Source organism: Eubalaena glacialis, chromosome 16, assembly GCF_028564815.1.
Source record: "Eubalaena glacialis isolate mEubGla1 chromosome 16, mEubGla1.1.hap2.+ XY, whole genome shotgun sequence".
Lineage (NCBI taxonomy): Eukaryota > Metazoa > Chordata > Mammalia > Artiodactyla > Balaenidae > Eubalaena > Eubalaena glacialis.
Genome location: NC_083731.1, coordinates 65397795 through 65412425, shown reverse-complemented (window position 1 = coordinate 65412425; position 14631 = coordinate 65397795). Strand labels below are relative to the sequence as shown.

General features: G+C 37.2%; 1 protein-coding gene across 7 annotated transcripts in view; it reads left to right on the top strand.

Annotated features, from left to right (window-relative positions):
• Positions 1 to 14631, top strand: part of VWA8 (von Willebrand factor A domain containing 8) — a 364541-nt gene that overhangs the window by 136589 nt on the left and 213321 nt on the right. For all 7 annotated transcript variants that reach the window (XM_061170620.1, XM_061170619.1, XM_061170622.1 and 4 more), the window contains 2 exons: positions 10763 to 10869; positions 13882 to 13988. In XM_061170620.1, coding sequence (XP_061026603.1) covers positions 10763 to 10869; positions 13882 to 13988 — 214 coding nt within the window. The remainder of the gene's footprint in view (positions 1 to 10762; positions 10870 to 13881; positions 13989 to 14631) is intronic.

The following is a 14631-nucleotide window of genomic DNA, read 5'->3' as shown; positions in this document are numbered from 1 at the left end:
CAAAAAAAAATTTCATAGAAAATTTTAAAACAAAAATTGATATGATTTGTATTCATGAAGTCTATTATTAAGCAGACAAAATCAAAAGAAACTCTCTAGCCTAAATTTGTTAAACATTAAATTTATTAAATATTAGCTTGGCTCTTTTATCTTGTTACTTTAATTTTTAAAATATTTTTCACTTATTTATTGTTTATGCCAGTTGAGTTCTGACTGGAACATTTCTTCATCTGAGGGAATGGCTCCCTAAGCACCCCTCATAGCCTATAATATGTGCATCAAGTCTTGGAGCTAGATGCATAATTCATTTTAGATAGTTGAAAACCTAAGAGGCCAAAAGGAAGAAAATTTAGAAGGTTAGGAAGATATCAGGTATTTTGTATTCCAAAAATTACTTTATTGTGGAAGAGTTAACTAGAAATCCCTATAAAAAGAGTTTTACTCCATTCAAGTATTTTGCATTCCATTAAATTATTTACTTTTGGAAAATCTTGGGGTGATGATCCCTTAGCATAGAAATTTGGGGCAGAGTTATAAGAATTTAATCAGAAATGAAGATTAACTACTTTGACATTGAGGTTATGAGGAAATTTTCCATTCATCAAAAACTTAGTTTGTATACAGTATTTTTCAAAATTCCCTTGTGACATAAAATGAATAACAACTATATAAAATTTCCGCTGTTTAAGTTATTAGCTAATTAAATTTTTTAAGTTATAAGCCTGCTAGAACTAATACACAGTGTTAAATGAGTATAATGATTATTGTGGATATGAATTTTTTGTTTTCCTGAAGAATGATTTTCTTCGCAGGAAAGACTGTTCAGGAATTTTTGGCTTAAAAACTGCTGTTCAGTTTTGTTTTGTTTTCTTTTTTCACATTTTTATTGGAGTATAATTGATTTACAATGGTGTGTTAGTTTCTGCTTTATAACAAAGTGAATCAGCTATACATATACATATATCCCCATATCTCTTCCCTCTTGCGTCTCCCTCCCTCTCACCCTCCCTATCCCACCCTTCTAGCTGGTCACAAAGCACAGAGCTGATCTCCCTGTGCTGTGCGGCTGCTTCCCACTAGCTATCTATTTTACATTTGGTAGTGTATATATGTCCTTGCCACTCTCTCACTTTGTCCCAGCTTACCCTTCCCCCTCCCCGTGTCCTCAAGTCCATTCTCTAGTAGGTCTGCGTCTTTATTCCTGTCTTGCCCCTAGGTTCTTCATGACCTTTTTTTTTTTTTTTTTTAGATTCCATATATATGTGTTAATACGGTATTTGTTTTTCTCTTTCTGACTTACTTCACTCTGTGTGACAGACTCTAGGTCCATCCACCTCACTACAAATAACTCAATTTCGTTTCTTTTTATGGCTGAGTAATATTCCATTGTATATATGTGCCACATCTTCTTTATCCATTTATCTGTCGATGGACACTTAGGTTGCTTCCAAGTCCTGGCTATTGTAAATAGAGCTGCAATGAATACTGTGGTACATGACTCTTTTTGAATGATGGTTATCTCAGGGTATATGCCCAATAGTGGGATTGCTGGGTCATGTGGTAGTTCTATTTTTAGTTTTTTAAGGAACCTCCATACTGTTCTCCATAGTGGCTGTATCAATTTACGTTCCCACCAACAGTGTATGAGGGTTCCCTTTTCTCCACACCCTGTCCAGCATTTATTGTTTGTAGATTTTTTGATGATGGCCATTCTGACTGGTGTGAGGTGATACCTCATTGTAGTTTTGATTTGCATTTCTCTAATGATTGATGATGTTGAGCATTCTTTCATGTGTTTGTTGGCAATCTGTATATCTTCTTTGGAGAAATGTCTATTTAGGTCTTCTGCCCATTTTTGGATTGGTTGTTTGTTATTTTGATATTGACCTGCCTGAGCTGCTTGTAAATTTTGGAGATTAATCCTTTGTCAGTTGCTTCATTTGCAAATATTTTCTCCCATTCTGAGGGTTGTCTTTTCGTCTTGTTTGTGGTTTCCTTTGCTGTGCAAAAGCTTTTAAGTTTCATTAGGTCCCATTTGTTTATTTTTGTTTTTACTTCCATTTCCCTAGGAGATGTGTCAAAAAGAATCTTGCTGTGATTTATGTCATAGAGTGTTCTGCCTATGTTTTCCTCTAAGAGTTTGATAGTATCTGGCCTTACATTTAGGTCTTTAATCCATTTTGAATTTATTTTTGTGTATGGTGTTAGGGAGTGTTCTAATGTCGTTCTTTTACATGTAGCTGTCCAGTTTTCCCAGCACCACTTATTGAAGAGGCTGTCTTTTCTCCATTGTATATTCGTGCCTCCTTTATCAAAGATAAGGTGACCATATGTGTGTGGGTTTATCTCTGGGCTTTCTATCCTTTTCCATTGACCTATATTTCTGTTTTTGTGCCAGTACCATACTGACTTGATTACTGTAGCTTTGTAGTATAGTCTGAAGTCCGGGAGCCTGATTCCTCCAGCTGCATTTTTCTTTCTCAAGATTGCTTTGGCTATTCGGAGTCTTCTGTGTTTCCATACAAATTGTGCAATTTTTTGTTCTAGTTCTGTGAAAAATGCCATTGGTAGTTTGATAGGGATTGCATTGAATCTGTAGATTGCTTTGGGTAGTAGAGTCAATTTCACAATGTTGATTCTTCCAATCCAAGAACATGGTATATCTCTCCATCTATTTGTATCATCTTTAATTTCTATCATCAGTGTCTTATAATTTTCTGCATGCAGGTCTTTTTTCTCCTTAGGTAGGTTTATTCCTAGGTATTTTATTCTTTTTGTTGCAATGGTAAATGGGAGTGTTTTCTTAATTTCACTTTCAGATTTTTCATCATTAGTGTATAGGAATGCAAGAGATTTCTGTGCATTAATTTTGTATCCTGCTTCTTTACCAAATTCATTGATTAGCTGCAGTAGTTTTCTGGTAGCATCTTTAGGATTCTCTAGCATCTTTAGGATTCTCTATGTATAGTATCATGTCATCTGCAAATAGTGACAGCTTTACTTCTTCTCTTCCCATTTGGATTCCTTTTATTTCTTTTTCTTCTCTGATTGCTGTGGCTAAAACTTCCTAAACTATGTTGAATAATAGTGGTGAGAGTGGGCAACCTTGTCTTGTTCCTGATCTTAGTGGAAATGGTTTCAGTTTTTCACCATTAAGGATGATGTTGGCTGTGGGTTTGTCATATATGGCCTTTATTATGTTGAGGAAAGTTCCCTCTATGCCTACTTTCTGCAGGGCTTTTATCATAAATGGGTGTTGAATTTTGTCGAAAGCTTTCTCTGCAACTATTGAGATGATCATATGGTTTTTCTCCTTCAATTTGTTAATATGGTGTATCACATTGATTGATTTGCATATATTGAAGAATCCTTTCATTCCTGGGATATACCCCACTTGATCTTGGTGTATGATCCTTTTCATGTGCTGTTGGATTCTGTTTGCTAATATTTTGTTGAGCATTTTTGCATCTATGTTCATCAGTGATACTGGTCTGTAGTTTTCTTTTTTTGTGACATCTTTGTCTGGTTTTGGTATCAGCGTGATGGTGGCCTCGTAGAATGAGTTTGGGAGTGTTCCTCCGTCTGCTATATTTTGAAAGAGTTTGAGTAGGATAGGTGTTAGCTCTTCTCTAAATGTTTGATAGAATTCTCCTGTGAAGCCATCTGGTCCTGGGCTTTTGTTTGTTGGAAGATTTTTAATAACAGTTTCAATTTCAGTGCTTGTGATTGGTCTGTTCATATTTTCTATTTCTTCCTGGTTCAGTCTCAGAAGGTTGTGCGTTTCTAAAAATTTGTACATTTCTTCCAGGTTGTCCATTTTATTGGCATATAGTTGCTTGTAGTAATCTCTCCTGATCCTTTGTATTTCTACAGTGTCATTTGTTACCTCCCCTTTTTCATTTCTAATTCTATTGATTTGAGTCATCTCCCTTTTTTTCTTGCTGAGTCTGGCTAATGGTTTATCAATTTTGTTTATCCTCTCAAAGAACCAGCTTTTAGTTTTCTTGATCTTTGCTATCGTTTCCTTCATTTCTTTTTCATTTATTTCTGATCTGATCTTTATGATTTCTTTCCTTCTGCTAACTTTGGGGTTTTTTTCTCTTCTTTCTCTAATTGCTTTAGGTGTAAGGTTAGGTTGTTTATTTGAGATGTTTCTTGTTTCTTAAGGTAGGATTGTATTGGTATAAACTTCCCTCTTAGAACTGCTTTTGCTGCATCCCATAGGTTTTGGGTCATCGTGTTTTCATTGTCATTTGTTTCTAGGTATTTTTTGATTTCCTCTTTGATTTCTTCAGTGATCTCTTGGTTATTAAGTAGTGTATTGTTTAGCCTCCATGTGTTTGTATTTTTAACAGATTTTTTCCTGTAATTGATATCTAGTCTCATAGCGTTGTGGTCGGAAAAGATACTTGATACGATTTCAATTTTCTTAAATTTACCAAGGCTTGATTTGTGACCCAGGATATGATCTCTCCTGAAGAATGTTCCATGAGCACTTGAGAAGAAAGTTTATTCTGTTGTTTTTGGATGGAATGTCGTATAAAAATCAATTAAGTCCATCTTGTTTAATGTGTCATTTAAAGCTTGTGTTTCCTTATTTATTTTCATTTTGGATGATCTGTCCATTGGTGAAAGTGGGGTGTTAAAGTCCCCTACTATGATTGTGTTACTGTTGATTTCCTCTTTTATGGCTGTTATTATTTGCCTTATGTATTGAGGTGCTCCTGTGTTGGGTGCATAAATATTTACAATTGTTATATCTTCTTCTTGGATTGATCCTTTGATCATTATATAGTGTCCTTCTTTGTCTCTTGTAATAAGTCTTTGTTTTAAAGTCTATTTTGTCTGATATGAGAATTGCTACTACAGCTTTCTTTTGATTTCCATTTGCAAGGAATATCTTTTTCCATCCCCTCACTTTCAGACTGTATGTGTCCCTAGGTCTGAAGTAGGTCTCTTGTAGACAGCATATATACGGGTCTTGTTTTTGTATCCATTCAGCCACTCTATGCCTTTTGGTTGGAACATTTTAATCCATTTACATTTAAGGTAATTATCGATATTTATGTTCCTATTACCATTTTCTTAATTGTTTTGGGTTTGTTATTGTAGGTCTTTTCCTTCTCTTGTGTTTCCTGCCTAGAGAAGTTCCTTTAGCATTTGTTGTAAAGCTGGTTTGGTGGTGCTAAATTCTCTTAGCTTTTGCTTGTCTGTAAAGGTTTTAATTTCTCTGTCAAATCTGAATGAGATCCTTGCTGGATAGAGTAATCTTGGTTGTAGGTTTTTCCCTTTTATCACTTTAAATATGTCCTGCCACTCCCTTCTGGCTTGCAGAGTTTCTGCTGAAAGATCAACTGTTAACCTTATGGGGATTCCCTGTATGTTATTTGTTGTTTTTCCCTTGCTGCTTTTAATATTTTTTCTTTGTATTTAATTTTTGATAGCTTGATTAATATGTGTCTTGGCGTGTTTCTCCTTGGATTTATCCTATATGGGACTCTCTGTGCTTCCTGGACTTGATTAACTATTTCCTTTCCCATATTAGGGAAGTTTTCAACTATAATCTCTTCAAATATTTTCTCAGTCCCTTTCTTTTTCTCTTCTTCTTGTGGGACTCCTATAATTTGAATGTTGGTGTGTTTAATGTTGTCCCAGAGGTCTCTGAGACTGTCCTCAATTCTTTTCATTCTTTTTTCTTTCTTCTGCTCTGCAGTAGTTATTTCCACTATTTTATCTTCCAGGTCACTTATCCATTCCTCTGCCTCAGTTATACTGCTATTGATCCCTTCTAGAGAATTTTTAATTTCATTTATTGTGTTGTTCATCATTGTTTGTTTGCTCTTTAGTTCTTCTAGGTCCTTGTTAAACGTTTCTTGTACTTTCTCCATTCTATTTCCAAGATTTTGAATCATTTTACTATCATTATTCTGAATTCTTTTTCAGGTAGACTGCCTATTTCCTCTTCATTTGTTAGGTCTGGTGGGTTTTTACCTTGCTTCTTCATCTGCTGTGTGTTTCTTTGTCTACTCATTTTGCTTAACTTACTGTGTTTGGGGTCTCCTTTTCGCAGGCTGCAGGTTCATAGTTTCTGTTGTTTTTGGTGTCTGCCCCCAGTGGCTAAAGTTGGTTCAGTGGGTTGTGTAGGCTTCCTGGTGGAGGAGACTAGTGCCTGTGTTCTGGTGGATGAGGCTGGATCTTGTCTTTCTGTTGGGCAGGTCCACGTCTGGTCGTGTGTTTTGGGGTGTCTGTGACCTTATTATGATTTTAGGCAGCCTCTCTGCTAATGGGTGGGGTTGTGTTCCTGTCTTGCTAGTTGTTTGGCATAGGGTGTCCAGCACTGTAGCTTGCTGGTCGTTGAGTGGAGCTGGGTCTTGGCGTTGAGATGGAGATCTCTGGGAGATTTTCGCTGTCTGATATTATGTGGAGGTCGGAGGTCTCACCAATGTCCTGAACTTGGCACTCCCACCTCAGAGGCACAGCTCTGACGCCTGGCTGGAGCACCAAGAGCCTGTCATCCACACGGCTCAGAATAAAAGGGCAAAAAAAAAGAAAGAAAGAAAGAAAGAAAAAGATAAAATAAAATAAAATAAAAATGTATTAAAGTAAAAAAAAATAATTATAAAGAAAGGTTTTTTAATTAAGAAAAAAAAAGAGAAAGAAAGAAAGAAAGAAGAGAACAACCAAACCAAAAAACAAATTCACCAACGATAACAAGCACTGAAAACTATACACACGCACAAAAAGAAGACAGACAGAACCCTAGCACAAATGGTAAAAGCAAAGCTATACAGACAAAATCACAAACAGAAGCATATGCATACACACTCACAAAAAGAGAAAAAGGGAAAAAAATATATATATATATCGTTGCTCCCAAAGTCCACCTCCTCAATTTGGGATGATTCGTTGTCTATTCAGGTATTCCACCGATGCAGGGTACATCACGTTGACTGTGAAGATTTAATCCGCTGCTTCTGAGGCTGCTGGGAGAGATTTCGCTTTGTCTTCTTTGTTCGCACAGCTCCTGGTATTCAGCTTTGGACTTGGCCCCGCCTCTGCGTGTAGGTCGCATGAGGGCATCTGTTCTGCGCTCAGACAGGACGGGGTTAAAGGAGCAGCTGATTCGGGGGCTCTGGCTCACTCAGGCCAGAGGGAGGGAGGGGTGCGGATGCGGGGCGAACCTGTGGCGGCAGAGGCCAGCGTGACGTTGCACCAGCCTGAGGCGCGCCGTGCGTTCTCCCGGGGAAGTTGTCCCTGGATCACGGGAGCCTGGCCGTGGCGGGCTGCACCGGCTCCTGGGAGGGGCGGTGTGGAGAGTGATCTGTGCTTGCACACAGGCTTCTTGGTGGCTGCAGCAGCAGCCTTAGTGTCTCATGCCCGTCTCTGGGGTCTGCGCTGATAGCCGCGGCTCGCGCCTGTCTCTGGAGCTCCTTTAAGCTGCGCTCTGAATCCCCTCTCCTCGCGCACCAGGAAACAAAGAGGCAAGAAAAAGTCTCTCACCTCTTCGGCAGTTCCAGACCTTTTCCTGGACTCCCTCCCGGCTAGCTGTGGCGCACTAACCCCTTCAGGCTGTGTTCACGCAGCCAACCCCAGTCCTCTCCCTGTGATCCGACCGAAGCCCGAGCCTCAGCTCCCAGCCCCCGCCCGCCCCGGCGGCTGAGCAGACAAGCCTCTTGGGCTGGTGAGTGCAGGTCGGCACCGCTCCTCTGTGCGGGAATCTCTCCACTTTGCCCTCCGCACCCCTGTGGCTGCGCTCTCCTCCGTGGCTCCGAAGCTTCCCCCCACTGCCACCCGCAGTCTCTGCCCACGAAGGGGCTTCCTAGTGTGTGGAAACCTTTCCTCCTTCACGGCTCCCTCCCACTGGTGCGGTCCCGTCCCTATTCTTTTGTCTCTGTTTTTTCTTTTTTCTTTTGCCCTACCCAGGTACGTGGGAAGTTTCTTGCCTTTTGGGAGGTCTGACGTCTTCTGCCAGCGTTCAGTAGGTGTTCTGTAGGAGTTGTTCCTCATGTAGATGTATTTCTGATGTATTTGTGGGGAGGAAGGTGATCTCCACGTCTTACTCCTCCGCCATCTTGAAGCTCCTCCTGTTGTTCAGTTTTTTTAAGGATATAATTTCAAAAATCCAGATCTTTAGATTTTTCTGTTACTCAACTTACTCTGTAAGTCTAGCAGATCTTCATTACTTTTATGGGCCTTAAAAAAATGTTTCGTTCCATTTATAAAACTTGGCTAAATTAAATATCTTCAAACATTTGAAATTTGTTAATAAAATATATATATATATAGTTTCCTTTTAAGTACTTCAGATGTCTGAAGTTAACAAACAGAACCTTCCTGAGAAACTGAATAACTCACAAGTATAACACATTAAATTTATAAATAGGATGATCCATGTTATCTTAAATGTTCCAATACTGTTTATAAATTTAAGATTTAAAATCAGGTATAAATTAATTATATGTTCTAAATAGAAATCATAGGCTGCCTTATATCCCCTGAGCCCCTCAGTCTTTTTCTCTCACTCTTACGACTAATATTCCTCCTCTCAGGCTGGTAATTTGAGGGCATCCCCTATCCTTATTCTAGCTCAGGCTACTATTCTGAGAAATCCTATTTTATTCCTTAATCCAAGATTAAGGAATCTTTAGATTAAGATTTCTGTGACAAAGACATTTGTCCCTATCCCATTTCTGTGACAAAGACACAGTTATTCGAGTTAGCCTAGGATTACTACTTCTGTTTCTGTTTCCCAGAATGTGGTTAAATCTTTTTTCAGTTTTCTTATAACTAAGACGTAATGAGACTAGAGACTTTCTAATTGTTTTTTTGTTGGCAGTAAGTGAAAATAATGATAATAATGATTTTTAAAAGACACTCCAATGCTCATAATAATGACAAATTTACTTGAAAACTTCATAACAGGATATGTCGTTGCTTTGGTTATAGAGAGGTAGGATAGAAAGAGTGATATTCTTTCACTTATCCACTTATTTTACCAAAGGCCACAGAAGAAGAGAAAAAAGCAAGTAGAAAATATCAGTGAGCAATGAGAAAGGAAGCAGTTAGGTAACCCCTTGAAACCTAGGAAAAAAGTAAGGGTTGGCCTCATGTTACCTAATATGCTTCATTCTCCTCATTTGTTAGGTGGGCTAATATCTTTTAGAATGCAGGTTCTAGATGTAAATATATTTCAACTTCCATGCTACCTCTGATTATTTGGTAGTGCTCTCTGGTGTGAGGTTGAAATTAGTCTGAAGCATGTTCAGTCTCAGCAGGAAAGAGTACAGTATTGCAAGCCATGCCTGCCACTGCCTTTGAAAGGGAGGTGTACGTGCCTTGTTCACTATCCTCCACAGGCTTTGGAGGGCAGTCTAGAAATGTTCCAGTACAGGGAATGTGGGGATGTGTTGACAGACAGGCTATATAGATGTAAGGGGTTTCTGGGAATAGCATACAACGTCTAAGCTTGAAAGTGGTCATTGTCAGTCAAGGTGGTTTGACAGGTCATTGTCAATCAATGGAGATGCAGCCACAGGGCCTAGTGTTCCCAGGTTAGATTCTAGTTTGTGAGATAGTGGTGAGAGAAAGGTAGGTACCAAGACAAGGGCTCAGGAAACAACATAAAAGCCCAGTTATCGGGTCTGAGAGACAAAGTGAGGGCTTGGTTTTGAACAAGGCAACAATCTAAGAACTGTGATGAAAGGTTAAAGATGAACAGCAGTAAGTCTCACTTGATGCTGAACTGACTAAAGTTATATAACCCCGCCTATCACAGCCTAAAACCAAAATGAGGCAGTAGGTGAGAGATAGTTGGTTTCAGTTATGTGGTTTGGAATGTTACAGGGACAGGGAATCCAACAGTTTTTTACACACTCATGCTTTTGCCTTCTTGCTCACACCAACATCTCTTTTATTAAAGCTTATACTCAAGGCTATGGGAACCACCAAAGATTTAGAGCTATGGAAAACTTAAATTAGAAGTGTATGTTCTTAGTATGTTTATTTGAAACATAGTGTTAGTTTACAGTAATATAGCACAGGTAACCGTGGATTAAAAAGCAGTTCTGTGGGCTCACTTGTGATCATAAATTCCGGATATAACTTTATTTATGTGTGAGGGAATCTCTGTTTTCATGTTTTAAGCCCATGATGTTCATACAATCGAATTGTAAATGAAGAATGCCTCTGTCACTCACAAGATAGTTGTTTTGACAACATACATATAGAATAGATAAACAGGTATATTTTTTAAATGGAAGGAAAAATCAAGCTGAATAATCTTAAAGTCATCTAATAATTTGTATTAGAAAATAAAGAAAACCTCATTAATCCACCTCCACTAATCTGAATTTGTGCTTGCCAATTTGAAGTAGGTTAAATTGTGGTTGTTTTATCTATTTAAGAAAATTTGAAAAGCCAGTTAAATGATAAATAAGATGTATGAGGTATACTAAATCCATTTTAAAAAGCAAATTATTTTAATTCTTGTCCTGCAAAATGTTGTATATAAACAAATACTGCTAATTACACATTAGTTTTCTTTATTAAAGGAGATTCAACAAACATACACTTCATCTTCACACATACTTGAAGTTTATATTTATTCTGAAATATTATCTAGCTTTCACAGATGAAGACTGATCATCCTTAATTGGTTATAATTAGTAAGAGAGAGAGTGAGTGTGTCTGTCTAAGTGTCAAAAGATATTTGGGAATCACAGAAAGCTTTGACTTTATCAATCCATCCTTCCCACCCCACCAGGTTTTTACCAAGCCTTGCAAGGTCAGCATTAGAAAAAAATCTGGCAGATGCTACAATAGAAATAAGTACTGATAATAACCTGGAGCCAGAATTGGAGGATTACAAATGTAAGTATTTGATTTGTTTCTTTTTTAAGTGAAATAATAATTATTAAGCAATTGTATTATTTATTATTTTAATTTCAATTAAAAATGTTTTTGGTTTCCACCCATTTTGTTTTATGTATTGCATTGAAAAAATGAATCTTTTATTTAAAAAAAAAAAGTTTCCAGATACCAGATATAGTTCCTCCCCCAAGAGTTGCAATTGACATGAATATATTAAAGGCTCAGAGAATTCCTACTGTAAATAAACATGTAATTTTGTTTTACCTTTTATTCCAAATGTATTTCACCATAGGGTCTAACTATCTGTTTTCTTTGCACAACATTTACATTTTGGGGACCACCAGTGTCCTACAGGGCATGTTTTGGAAACTGTTCTAGGTTGATGTAGACTAAACTAGTATTCAGAGTACCATTTCATGCCTTCTGACTCCTTTCATTTCCACCCGTATTGTCTTCTGTGATACTTTTCTTCTTGATAGCCATAAGTATAATTTAGAGTTTTGGGGAAGTTTAGATCTTCCTGTAAAAGTGCCCTATTCTTCATTTAGAGCACAATGAAAGGTTCTCTGTTTTTTGAGGGTAATTACCTGTCTTATCAAAATATCCAATGTGTGATCACTCTCTAAAGGGGGGACTTATTGTGGCTCTCTTTATAAATGTTTTTAATAGTCGGGGCTACACTGAGATAAGAATTTGATGTTAAGGAAATAGGTGACTTTGTTAGAGTAAAATTATAAATTCAACATACTGATGGATCTGGGTACAGATATGCAGAGCCAACTCAAAGAGACAGAATAACTCTGGGATTTGGAGATTCAGAACATTACTAACTTGAATGGTTTAACGTATCCAAAGAAAGACTGCATCATTCAGACTATAGATTGTTTAGTCTTGGCAACAGGCCAGTGGTAGCAATCCCCATCTAAGCCTTGCATTGGAGGTAAGGAGCCTAAGTTAAGCAACTTTTGACTCATCTGGTCCCATTCATTTTTAATATCATCTCTGTTGTAGAGAATTCATGTAATTCATTCTCCTTGTTCAGAGGATAAGGTTCACCGAAAAACCTTCTGATGAGGATTTGGCTTTCCACGCAAGGCTCCCTCCGTATAAAATGCTGATATGGCAACCAGTGTATCATATAGTCTATATGAAATTTGCAGTTTTCATTGCAATGTAATATTGCAGTTCTGGTTTTATATATCAGAATTTATGTATAGATCAAAATATATGTCTTTAATGTTCTCCCGAGAGTTAGGTTTGCCCTCAGTCATAATGATAAAATCAAGTTTTGAGCCTACCAGACTGAAGGCCTTGACAAATTTACCAAAATAATGCCATCCTATGAGATTTCTTAGAAGATAGCTAGCCAGCTTTGTCCCAGGGAAGTACTAGCATCACCATTCTCTGAGTTCATTTCCCTTTTCTAGCCTGAAATTTTAGCAATAAACATTAGTTGAGTGAATTAAATCATCCTAAAGCCCTAAATATACTGAATAGATATCCTCCATAAACTAAACTGTAGATGGTATCAAATGCTGTTTGAACCTGAAATCATGTGTGTCATCTCAACATACAAGTAAGTAGTAAATTCACTGACGCAATCCTGGTCTTTCCCTTTACAGTTTTATATTGGGTCTATTTCAGAGACCTGAAAGTAGTCAATAAATAGTAAATTCTCAGCACAGCAGTTCACGTTTTCCTTCCCTATAGAACTTGTGAATAGAAGGAAAATGGCAAAGAAATATTGGAGGGAGAGGTCTACTGTGCTTTGGCAATGTGTAGCACTCAGCAGTGATTAAACAGGGTGACAGTTTAATTATTTTTAGCTCAAAATTGTTCACGGTACTCCATAGATGCAAATGTTGCTTTCTCTCCTTGTCTTTCAAAATGTTTTAGCACAAAAACAGCAATTTTCTTATTTGAAATAGGAGGAAAAAAAGATGGGTCAGTTGCTTAAGGCATTGTAATTGTCTATCTGCTTGCTCGGGTATTTCCACAGGATGGAATATTATTTAGAGTCCACATTGCAGAAAGAATATTGGACTATACTAAATTCTGTTTTTAGCTCTACCCATACTAGCTGGGTGATTTTAAGCAAATTATTTAATTTATGTTCTTCTTAGCTTCCTCATAATTCTTGTCTCATTGTTAAGAGATTTCAATGAAATTATATGAGAAAACAATGAGCTGAAGCTGAGGTCTGGCACATGGAAGGTGCTCAGTAAATGATAGCTTCTATTATGATCAGTACTACTACAACAACTGCTACTATTATGTTATTATTATTGACCTTGGAATATGTCAGGTAGTGAGCATGTGTATCTCCTTACTGTAGGGAATACATGTGAGATATGTACCCTGACATAAATTTATTACTTAGTTTCCTGGCTTCAAGGAGCTCATATTCTATCCTAGACCAACTATTTAAAGCAAATAGGGACAATACAATAATTATTATCGCAGAATAACTGTAGCACCTGTGGTGCATATTTGGAAGTACAGATCTGGACCATTCCTAAAAATAGTAATTTGAGAGGTCTGGGGTCAGTTGGTTCATCTATACTTTTAGCTAGAGCTCTAGAGAACTCTCCTATGGGGTTTTTCAATGGGTGGGTCCTAAAAAAATTATATTCAAGGTACTTCAGAGCTTTCAAATGTATGTATTTTAGAGCTTCTGACCAAACAAGCTCATAAAGGTGGCTTGACTGAGTTCTGGGGTTTTTTTCCCCTTCTCTTTTTTATCTCTATGCTGTTTGCTACATACATTGTTTTAAATAAAAGTTATTACATTTTGAAACATCTTAAGCCTTTTTGTAGAGCTTTTAAGCTTTTTATGTAGTGCTATGATGTTTTATTACCACCTTCAAGCTTATTTCTTTTAGATGTTAGATGAAAATTCCTTGATGAGCCCACAAGGTATTAAAGATGCAGTACTGCATTCTATTTGGGCTGGACTTGGCTTCTCTGAGGACAGCGCTACCAGTAATTCTCTGTCCTGTGTGAAATGTTTAGGTGAAGTCACCTCTGGATCTCTGAGGATTGGAGCTGTTAGTGCACCGATCTATAAAGCCCATGAGAAAATGAAAGTGCCTGATGTTCTGTTCTATGACAACATCCAGGTAAGATCAGGACTTTGCATTCGTGGATATATCCCTCTTACACTGTGGTAATTAACCCCAATTCAAGTGAAACTGATGTTTATGTTTGTAATTTGCTCAGTTCAATTCAGATGATGCAGAATGAGGTGTCAAAACATCTTTTATTAAGGCATTGTAAAATTATAAACTCTTCCCAGAGTTACTTGAGAATTGGAAGAGTTGCTGCAATGATTAGAGTAATAAATTTTATATGCAGACATAACTATACTTTAATAAATAAAATGAATATATTATTAAATTAAAAACAAAAGGCACTAATATTCATCTTCTCTTTTGCATTCCTATTAGTTAAATCATTTCAGGTAGTTCCAAAAGGGATGTGTCCTATGCATTCTTTTCCTCACGTTTCTTTCCTTTTCCCAAAAATTCCTAGTATTTTTCTAGTCTTTACTTCTTCTTATCTTTTTTTAAGCAAGGAGGATAGATAATTTTCCACTTGTAAACTAACCAATAATTATGAGCTTCCACTAAGACACAGAAATAAGTGTGTACCCAGAAAGCTTTATTATAAATGTTCACTTTAATAAGAATTTTTTCCAGAGAAAATTACCCATAATATAAAAAGATTTTTTCTTTTCCAGATTTTCTGTGAAGTGCTTATGTA